At 40.2% G+C, this 11229-nt stretch overlaps 1 protein-coding gene across 3 annotated transcripts in view; it reads right to left on the bottom strand.

Annotated features, from left to right (window-relative positions):
• Window positions 1–3969: 3969 nt before the first annotated feature.
• fer (fer (fps/fes related) tyrosine kinase) overlaps window positions 3970–11229 on the bottom strand; it is a 29416-nt gene continuing 22156 nt past the window's right edge. For all 3 annotated transcript variants that reach the window (XM_076757599.1, XM_076757601.1, XM_076757600.1), the window contains exons 19-20: window positions 9368–9490; window positions 3970–5795 (exon numbers count right to left, since the gene is read on the bottom strand). In XM_076757599.1, coding sequence (XP_076613714.1) covers window positions 5659–5795; window positions 9368–9490 — 260 coding nt within the window. In that variant the 3' untranslated portion in view covers window positions 3970–5658. The remainder of the gene's footprint in view (window positions 5796–9367; window positions 9491–11229) is intronic.

Raw genomic sequence — 11229 nt, 5'->3', positions numbered from 1 at the left:
AAGCTAAAACTTTGTGGGGATTTCAGTCTGAAAAGGCTTGAATTCACTTAGCCACAAATTGGCCTCAGCAATCCATCACTAATCAGAGGCCCCCACGCTCATAAGGGGTTAGTAGGTCTTTGAAATAATTTTGGGTCTGGTCAAGTAAAGCTTGGATGGCCAAAAATAAAATTGTTAAATCAGTACAGAGATTAATGGGAAACCAAAGCAGGGAGGCTAGTATTGGAGTTACGTGATCTAAAACTGTACTGCTGTTTTCAATCTGATTGTACAGCCGTATTTCAACTTGATTTCACAGCTGGTTTCCATATCTGGATTTTAACCTGATCTGAAGGTCTATGTTTTTTCTGGGATTTTAGGACGCCTCATCAGTGGTGGCGCTAGATCATCAGGTGTTTCAGCCATTTTCACCAGAAACACTCACCTGAGGAAGGCCCTCCTGAGGTGAAGCGTGAGTCATTCGTTGTGTAGCCTGGACTGCAACTTACCTTTTACTTGAATTAACAAATTGGTTGTTGACACCGTTAGGTTACTCCAATCTGCTCAAGTAAGGCTGAAGACATGGATCCAAACATCCAGGTGAGTTGAATGAGAGTACTGTGTATTCAACACAGCAGGATTGCTCAGGTCTGGCCAGTTGGGGTGGAAGTTGAAAGAACTGTTTTCTCCTCCGCAGAGCCCCATTGCCAAATATTTAAACTAGTTTGCTGTGTCCCATACATCACTTCCAAAGTCCATCATCTGACAATCCTCTTAATATGAACCTATAATATAAATGTCATATAGTAAATAATACAGAATACAGCATAAAACATAATATACCACATAGCACATGATGTTTGTGATAATTTATCATTGAAAGAGAAGAAGCACGGGGGAGGTAGAGCCAAACAACTGTTCGGTCCACTCCAACTCCCCTACTCCCTCACTTTCATGAGGAAAGAGAGGGGAGAGGAAATGAGAGAAAACCATCACCTGCTGTAGGTGGATGAGGCGCGACTTCTCAGAGAGAAATGCTTTCATGATCTCATTTTGAGCTTGTTGTAGCTGGACAAATGTTTGAGGGTTTGGCCAGCTGTTCATATATTGCCAGCAGCAGTAGGATCTATCTCTATCTCTTTGGACGTGGCTGATATGGTAAAAACCCCTGAGACACAAGAGAGGACAGAACTGGTAGAGTAACATTAAATGCTGGGCAGCACACACAGTGCTGCATACAATGACACAGCATTGTGAGCAATTTGGGGTCCAGTATCTTGCCAAAGGACACCTCAGCATGCACCTTCAAACCACCAACCTGATTAGTGGGCGAACTGCTCGATCTGAGACACGCTCAGAACTGTGGAGATGATGGTGGAGAAGCCCCTCAACACTGCCCCCTATCACCATCCTCAACAACACTGTTTCTACTATGGAAACCTTCAGGTTTCTGGAATTCACTATCTCTCAAGACCTATGATGGACTTCAAACATCGACTCAATCATCAAGAAGGCACAACAGAGGATGTACTCAGGAAGCTCAGGAAGTTCAACCTGCTGTAACAGCTGCTGATCCAGCTCTACACAGAAATAATCCAGTCTGTTCTATGGACATCCATTATCATCTGGTTTGGGTCTGCCACCAAACAGGACCAGAACAGACTGTGACAGACTATAAAGACTGCTGAGAACATCATTGATGCCTGACCCAGACCTTGCACTGTGACTGACCGTGATCCTGCTCCTGGTCCGGACCCTAAACTCTGTGTTTTTCTCCCTCTACAGCGCAGGAATATTCTCAAGTACTTCCCACGTTATATATTTCACGTCATCACCTGCAGAAATGTAAAAAAAAATATCTGCTGGTCTAAAATCTGCATGAGGTCCTTTAATTATTTTCACCAGAGAGCTACGAACTTACCAGTGCCACACGAGGGACGAATTTGCCTACAGAGCTAACCGGTCTGTGGATGACACAGTCAACATGGCTCTACATCACATCCTCCAGCACCTGGATGCTGCGGGCACCTACGCCAGGATACTCTTTGTGGACTTCAGTACCGCTTTTAATACCATCATTCCAGCTAGGTTGCAGGATACACTTGTCCAGCTGAACATGCCTGACTCAACCTGCAGGTGGATCACCGATTTCTTGTCCAACAGGAAGCAGCATGTGAAGCTGGGCAGGCATGTCTCAGGCAGCCGCACCATCAGCATCGGTGCTGCACAAGGCTGTGTCCTGTCCCGTTTGCTGACACCACCACCCTCATCGGTCTAAACTCAGATGGACATGAGTCTGCGTACAGGAGTGAAACTGACAGGCTGGTATGCGGGTGCACGCAGCAAAAACTGTGGAGATGGTTGTGGATTACAGGAAAACTCCAGCACCACTAGCCCCCATCACACTTCATGGTTCCCCAGTGAACACTGTGGAATCATTTCACTTCCTGAGGACAGTCATCTCCCATGACCTCAAGTGGGAATCTAACATCAGCTCCCTCATCAAGAAAGGCCACCAGAGGATCCACTTCCTATGGCAACTGAGGAAACGTGACCTGCCCATGCCAATGCTGGTTCATTTCTGTTCGGCCATCAATGAGTCCATCCTCACCTCCTCCATCTCAGTCTGGTACCCAGCCGCCACAGCTAGGAACAAGAGAAGACTGCAGCGCATAATCTGCACTGCTGAGAGGGTGATTGGCTGCAGTCTGCCCTCTCTGCATAGCCTACACTCCTCCAGGAACCTGAGGAGGGCAAGAAAAATTGCAGCTGACCTCTTCCACACAGTCTTTTCCAGACACTCCCCTCTGGCAGAAGGCTGCGGTCCATCAGGACCAGGACAACACGCCACAAGAACAATTTCTTCCCCTGCGGTCACTCTCCTGAACAGGACGTAAGGCACACTACCTCCTCCCCACTCTCTCTCTCACACACACACACACACACACACACACACACACACACACACACACACACACACACACACACACACCATCTATCCGACCCCCTCCACCATGCAAACACTTGCACTTTTTAAAGTTGGAACGTGTCTTTTTACTGTTTTTTTTATTGTCTTTGATGTTATTTAGTCATTATTTTATTTCTTATAGGTTCCTAACAACAGTAGCCATCATTTTACTAAGTCAAATTCCTTGTTTTTCTTGTGGAAACTTGGAGATAATAAACCTGATTTTGATTCTGTTTTTTCCCCAGAGTCTGAAAATTAATTTTAAAAATAAAACACAGACTTGGCAGAGGGTAGATGTTATTAGATATTTTTTCTCTAAATTAATCAACTAAATATTGCAAAAATGTTTAACATTTTATTTGGCCATGAAAACATATTTTAAGTAAGAATGTTTAGTTTGTATTTTGATGGAACACAAAGAAAAATGTTTTTACAGAAATGTATTTGAAATGAATTTTAATATTCTTTTCCAAGTTAATAAAAAGTTAAAGTTTTACTGGTAAATATACAAAATGTTAAAAATAAATAAGTTTCAATTCATTATAAATATGTCAGTTCATTGGAAGTCACTTAAATAATAATGCATAAATAATGTTGAGATTTAAACCATCTTCAGTATTTCACACTGAAATATTCTGAACAAATTTAGTTTTTCATTTAGTAAAATGACAAAGTTTCCATGATAAAAATAAACGTGTTTTAACTCTTTTAAAGCTTGTTTGTTTTTAAACCAAAACCAAAAATGTCAAATGATTTCACACGCGGTCTGTATGATTTGTTTTATTTTCATAATAAATGCTATGATAGTATTTTTATAAGGAGTTCAAACAAATATAAAAGATAAACAATTAGTGTTTGAAAACAAAAAAAACTATAAAAACAAAGATTTTGAACCAAAAAGAAAAAAACAAACAACATCTTGAATTTATTTACAGTAACAGTAGGCGGCGCTCTGACATTGCAAACATTTAGGCTCCGCCCTCACAGTCCAGGAAGTGATGTTGACCAATCAGGACCCCCAATTTATATGCGCAGACACCTTTATTTTGGTAGTTTTACATATTTATATTAAACTTTGTTTTGGAAACATTTTCAAGTGGTCCAACATTGTTTCAGTTACCATGACAACCAGGAACCATAGGGGTTATTTATTTTAAATTTTAAATTGTTTTGGAGCAATTTGATTGGATGAATTTTTTACTTTAAAAAAAAAAGAAGAAACCTGGATTAAATTTTGCTTTTGATAAAAGTTCTCCTGAAAGCAAACATTTTCACTTCTCTCCCCTTTTCTAAATAATATTTGCTTTTTTTAATGTTCAGGAATGTTAGTTTTATTTTTTTCTTCTAGCTGAAAACAAAATACTTGAAATTACAAATTCATCAAAAAAAAAACAGTCCTTCAAAAAAGTAGGAGTGGGCATGGTCTGTGTGATGACCGACAGTCGGTTTTTCAGAATGGAGGTCAGTTTTCCTTCAGATTCACATCAGTTTGACAGAAAATCTGAGAAACAAAACTGATAAAAACATAATAAATACAAATAGAAACAGTAAAGATGTAAAACTAGCGAAAAGAAGTGATGTTAGTGTTAACAACGGCCGTCAGCAGAGGAAATGATTTTAGTGTTCAAGCTGTTGCTACAGTTACAGTAGCAGCAGGTGGTACGACAGAGATGTGGCTTAACTATGTCAGACTCGAATTACTGAGTAACATAAAGCTCAGAGTGACGTTGTCTGAAGGCCAGGTTCAAACATGCTGGTCACCTAAGGTCACCTGAGGTCAGCGATTCCTCCATCTGACAGTTCAAGCAGGGCTCGAGAGTGATTGGCTGAGCCTGAAAAGGTCAGAGCAAAGATGGAAGAAAGAAAAACATTTTACGGTTTGCTGGAAATTAGCGTCTGATACTGAAACAATAACTCAATTCTTGATCAATACGTGATACGTGTTGATACACGCAGAGCAAAGTGTAGTCAGACCACATCTGAACATGTTCACACACCTGACCCATTAGCATTGAGTACTCAAGTAATAATGTAGTAATGAGTTCTGAGTGCTCATGGGTCAAACGTCAACATGTTGACGGGTGTCACGGCTGGTGATTTCATGGAATTTCTTATTTTTTTAAGTGTTTTCAGAGGCTAACGTAGGTAGCTACATCCACGCTAACCTATACACTTCATTAGCACCTGACAGTAAAAGCTACAGTAGTGTTTGGTCGTTTTTATGCTGAAGTTTAAACATCAGCTAAATACCAACAGCATCAACATCAGGAAAGTGCACTAACATTTTCATCATTTCTGCGATTTTAAATGTTAACTTTGTTTCCTTGTAGTATTTTGTTGTGTCGCTGACATGCTCAGCTTGGACTGAAATCACGGCATGTTTCAGCTGTGTGTAAAAAAATCCTAAAAACCTGCAGACTTGACGGAAACTTTGGTCTCTGAATTGTTGGCTCATTAAGTATTAATACCTAATACTTCAATACTTGTCTGTTTTTTAAGAACATTTCTTGTTTCTGAGAAAGACGCCCCTTCTGATGGCGGCGAGGTGTATGATGATGTCATCACTTCTCTCTGATGGGTGAGGTGTGTGATGATGTCATCATTTCCTGATGGCAGTGAGGTGTGTGATGATGTCATCACTTCTCTCTGATGGGTGAGGTGTGTGATGATGTCATCACTTCCTGACGGCAGCAAGGTGTGTGATGATGTCATCACTTCTTCTTGATGGCGGCGAGGTCTCGCTGGAGCTCAGAAAACTTGGGGCGGTCTTCAGGGTTGTACTGCCAGCACCGCTGCATCACTTTGTACACGTCGTCAGGGCAACGCTGTGGACACGCCATCCTGTAACCTAGCAACCAGGAGGAGAGAGAAGAGCTACTTTTATTATTTAATTTGCACAATTATTAATCATCTATAAAATGTCAAACAGTTGTCTGATACTCGAGGTTTGAGAGGCTGGAAACTTCAGGAAATATTAATTATCAAAATAATGACTTAATGACTTAAGAAATCAGTTAATCATTTAAGTTCTAGCATATGCACTATATAATTACCTCTTCTATGCTACATGTGTCTGCATTCAGTCTATGTTCAATTCAGTTCAGTCAGTCAGTCAACACACCTGTAATCAAATAGTCAAACAGGTGTGCGACAGTTGAGTGTCAGGTGAGAGACAGGTGTGAGCATCTGTCCGACATTAACAGTCAGTATAAAGACACCACTAATGCCCATGAAGTGTTCATAATTACATAGATAAAAATATATCAATAGCCCCTTTTCCAGACATGTACCTGTTCCAGACAGCCCAAGGCGCCTCTCCAAGACACACCTGAAGCAAGCTGAGGGCTGTTCTTGAACCACTTGGAGTACCTGCATGGTTTTGGTCTCTTTTAAAAGGAAACACTCTGAACTTTTAGCTCCAGCAGTCAGAATCACTGTAAGTGCTGCTGGCATTGTATAAGACAACACAACAACAGCAAGAAGCCTTACTCTAGTCCAAGTTCAATAAAAACTGAAAATAAAACCACAGAAAAGGATTATTTTACTTACTCTTTTCTAATGGTATGTCTGTGTTCTCAAAAAAAAAAAGGGCATTTACTATATTTATCCAGATACAAATCTACATTTATATCAAGGCAGTTAATATTTAGGCCATCTATATGCATATTTTGGGTCTCTATAATTATTCAGGCTATACATATTTATTTTGAGGCCATTTACAATATTGATCATTTCAAACCTTGTGTTTACACCCATTTTCATTGCTCGATTTGGATGGAAATTCTCATTTTCAGAATTTTGTTAGCCAAAGATGCAGCACTTGAACGCCATCATCGCAAAATCCAGAGACTTCTATCCCGTCACTGTGGCTACGATTCTGCCCACTTTCATTTAGAACTACCAAGATTAGTCAATCAATTCATTGATTTAAAGAAAATAATTGCCATAATTGCCTTAAATGTAATGATTTGTTGCTTTTGCATTTATTATTGTAAATGACTCTGGGTTTTGGACTGTTGGCTGGATGATATAAGCAATTTGAAGATGTCACTTTAGGCTCTGGGAAATTGTGATGACCATTTTTCACATTTTGTTGACATTTTATAGCCCAATTTGTAAGTCAATTTCCCATTCAACTCAATATGTTTCAGATAGTGCCAAATCACAACAGCAGTAGTCTCAGGACACTTTCCATGCAGAGCAGATCAGAAGGAGAAAGGCTGTCAGAACTAGTGCTGCCTAACCCTACCCTACCCTACCCTAGGGTCACCTGGAGAGTCTTTAGAGACTTATTGGGACTGATTGTCTTACAGGAAGGAACTGCTATAATCCAGACTGGAAGTAACAAATCTGTGGACTGGTTTTTCTGCATCGATTTGAGACAGCATGCAGCTGATTTTTACAATGTTATGAAGGTGAAATAAGACAGTCCTTGAAATTTGTTTTCCATGCAAGTTAAAGGACATATCCTGATCAAAGATAACTCCCAGATTCCTTGCAGTGGTGCTGGAGGCCAGTGCAATGGGTTTAGGTGTTTATAAAAATATCTAATAACTATAACTTTAATTTTGTACATTTTTAATAACAGAATTGCAGGTGATCCAGGTCTTTATGTCCATGAACTCAGGTGACGCGGTCAGTGCTTGAAGTTCAGTTAACTGATTGGTTTCATCTGGCTTCAGTTACAAATATATCTGGGTACCATCTGCACAGCAATGAAAATGTATGTGTCTCCAGATAATATTGCCTAAGGGAAGCATATTTAAGGTGAACAGAGTCGGTCCAAGCACAGAAACTTGTGGAAGTATGTTACTAATTTTAGCATACCCTAAAATAAGAATCATCAGCAATGTGTACAAACTACCAGTTTAGTGCAGTTCCCTTAATGCAAATGAAGTCTTTCAGTGTCTGTGATAGGACGTGATGGTCAATGATGTCGAATGCAGCACTAAGTTCTACAAAGATGAGTAGAGACAAGTCCTTTATCTGATGTAATTACAGGGTCATCTGAAACTTTAACCAGTGCTGTCTCCATGCTATGATGCACTCTAAATCCTGACCGAAAATCCTCAAATGAATTGCTGTTATGTAGAAAGTCACACAGCTGATTTGGCAACTCAACGATTTTAGAGAGAAAGGGGAGCTTGGATATAGATTCATAATTGGCTAAAACTCCTAGCTCAAGAGAAGGCCTTAATTGCCACTACTTTAAAGGACTGTATTACATAGCCTATTAATAGCAACAGGTTGATCATATCTATAAGTAGTCAGTAAGAACCAATTAAGGGTCAAATTTCTTCAAGCTGCTTTGTTGGGATGGTATCTAAAATACAGGTTGATATTTTAGGTGAAGAAATTATCTAAAAAACCAACCCTATTAATGAAGTTAGTTGGTGAAGGTTGACGAGAAAAAAGCAGTCTGAATATATATCAGGTTTAACATCTGGTTACATAATTACATAATTTACTAATACAGCTTTCGATGAAGGATCTGATGTTGAAGAGTCCATATTTAACTCCCCTATCTTGTACTATTGCAGTGGAGGAGTTAATTTTTATTACATATTTATGTATAACTCCTCTTTTGTTTACTCTTGACTTAATTTAGGTGGTCGGGGGGCAGACACAGTCTATGGGGTTTTGGTGGGTTACAGCTCTAATGGAAGTGCAGAGAAGCATTTAGGACTGCAGCTCTGCCTCCTGAACTCTGTCAAATTTCTAGAGACGAGAGCTGCTCCGTCCAACAATGGACAGACGCCATCTCTCCTGATCAGACCAGGTCTTCCTCAGAAATTACACCAGTTATCACTGAAGCCCACATCGTTTGCTGGACGCCACTTTGACAGCCAGTGGCTGAAGGATAACGTGTGGCTAAACATGTCATCCCTGGTCAGATTTAGCAGGGGCTCAGAGAACACTACGGAATCTGACATTGTCTTTGTATAAGTACACAACGACTCCACATTAATTTTGGTGACATGCGTTGGCTGTCACCGAGTGTCGTTTCAGCTGATGTGAACATCATATCTGTGACCCTTACCATTACATTTCTGTAATTTCATGTACTCATATTATGTTTATTTTTAATAATTGCAAACAACATATTTGCGCTCTTTTCCTACATTGCACTGCAACTGCTGTACAACAAATCTTAACTATTACAACAACAAGGATGAAATATCATTTTATACTAATGAGCTTATTCAATGTTGTCTCATTTATATATTTTACACGTGATTATTTACTTGTTAAATAAACAAACACTTTGTGGCTCAGTCTGTAAGAACTGGTTTGTGTTCAATGAGCGGATGAAATTCTGTGATGTCTCTAGTTACTTCACTGTTTAATTACTGGAATGACAATGATGAAGAATAGCTGGTGGACAGTTTACAGCTTGTCTTCTTCATTCTCAGTGTTTACCTTTCTCCACCTGCTCTCGAGCCTGCTGATTGGTCATCCCAGGATAAGGACAGATCCCCAGGCTGAAGGTCTCCCAAAGCAGGATCCCATAACTCCACACATCACTCTCTGAGCTGTAACGACCTGCAACAGCCAATCATAGAGCAGGAGGCATCAGTGACTAAACACAAAGGTGACATTAGAGACCAAACACAGAGGAGACGGCATCAGAGACCAAAGACAGTAACAGGTGTGGCCATGGCCACATGGCCACTGAGTTACAATTAACCGCTAGCTTTCAGCAACTAGGCTTCACTCAGCCGACCTTGGCTCCACCTCTTTGTCCATTTTTTGGATTGGCTGGGAGCTTTGTGGAGTCAGGTTCTGCCAAGATGGTGACGGCCAGAGCCACTGTCACTGAGCTCCACAATGGCTCTCCAGTAACCTGTGGGCGACGTCAAAGAAACTACAACCATGTTTGATACGGTCTACGGCCAGGTGCGAGACAGGTGTGGTTCAGGTGTGAGACAGGTGTGACTCGTGTCACTTTGAGCCTGTGAGACAGGCAAGTAAGTAAGCTTTATTCATGAAGTACCTTTCAAAACCAATCCATTTTGACCAAGTTTTACAAAATGGGTCCATTTGCAATTTTAGTTGAAAAGTCACTTTTTCCATTTTGTAGATTTCTTGTATAATGTTGATCCAGTTCTCATTTCTTGGTTGCTCAGGCTTGAGCCATCTTCTGGTAAAGGCCTTTTTGCTTGCTGCTAAAAGAATATAAAGCAGTTTCTTGTCTCCATTGCTAAGGCTGTCTAGTATTATGATACCAAGGTACACAGTTTCAAATTGAAAGGGGAAAACAATTGAAAACACATTCACATAATGATGAATCTCAACCCAATACCTATGAATAATTTGACAGTTCCAGAAAACATGGAAATGGTTATCTCCATCTGTACCACACCTCCAACAGGCATCTCCAATTCCACGGTATCTTTTTTGAGCTGGTGTAATGAAAAAACGCATAATATTTTTCCAACAAAATTCACGCCAGATATTTGACCCAGTTGAGACCCACTGGATTTCACAGATGCGCTCCCAGTCTTCCTCAGTTATTGTAAAGCTCCCTTCTCTTTCCCATTTTTCTTTCACATAATATGTGCTTCCCCCCCCACTCTGCGGCATATTGTTGTACAACTTGGAGATAACTTTGCAGGGAAACGTTGATTTTGTAAGTGACATAAATGTTTGAATCAGCCCTTGGTCAGTTGAAGGTATTTTAATGTTCTGGTTGAAGTAGTGCCTGACTTGCAGGTATCTAAAAAAGTCCTCAGAGCCCAACCCATGTTTTTGCTTCAGATTATCAAATGTTTGGAGAGCCCCCTTGTGGACAAATGAGTTGTAGTGGGTTAATCCTTCAGAAATCCATGTTTTGAATCGATCATCATATTTGTTAGGAGTAAATTCTGAGTCATATGCACACCATCGCAGAATTTTAGATTCCTCTTCTAAGCCGTATAGTTTAGTTATTTCATTCCAGGTTGTTATTGTTGTATATGATATGCATTCAGTGGGGAGGCAGATTTTAGATTGCAATTTTGTATCTGCTATGAAAGCTTTAAGTGGCATCTCTTTCATTATCGCCTGTTCTATGTCTTTCCACCCTGCTGTGTCAATCAGAGAGCACATGCATACCAGGGGTCTCAGCTGGACAGCATAATAATATTTTTGTAAACATGGGAGGCTCACACCACCCCTTTCCTTCTTCATTTGTAAGGTTTTAAACTTAACTCTGGGTTTTTTACCCTTCCATAGAAACCTTGACAGAATTCTGTCCCATTCTACAAATTGTTTTTGAGGTATGGTAAATGGGAAACATTGGA

Source organism: Chaetodon auriga, chromosome 19 (genome assembly GCF_051107435.1).
Source record: "Chaetodon auriga isolate fChaAug3 chromosome 19, fChaAug3.hap1, whole genome shotgun sequence".
NCBI classification, from domain to species: Eukaryota; Metazoa; Chordata; class Actinopteri; order Chaetodontiformes; family Chaetodontidae; genus Chaetodon; species Chaetodon auriga.
This window is presented reverse-complemented; position numbering and strand designations above follow the sequence as displayed.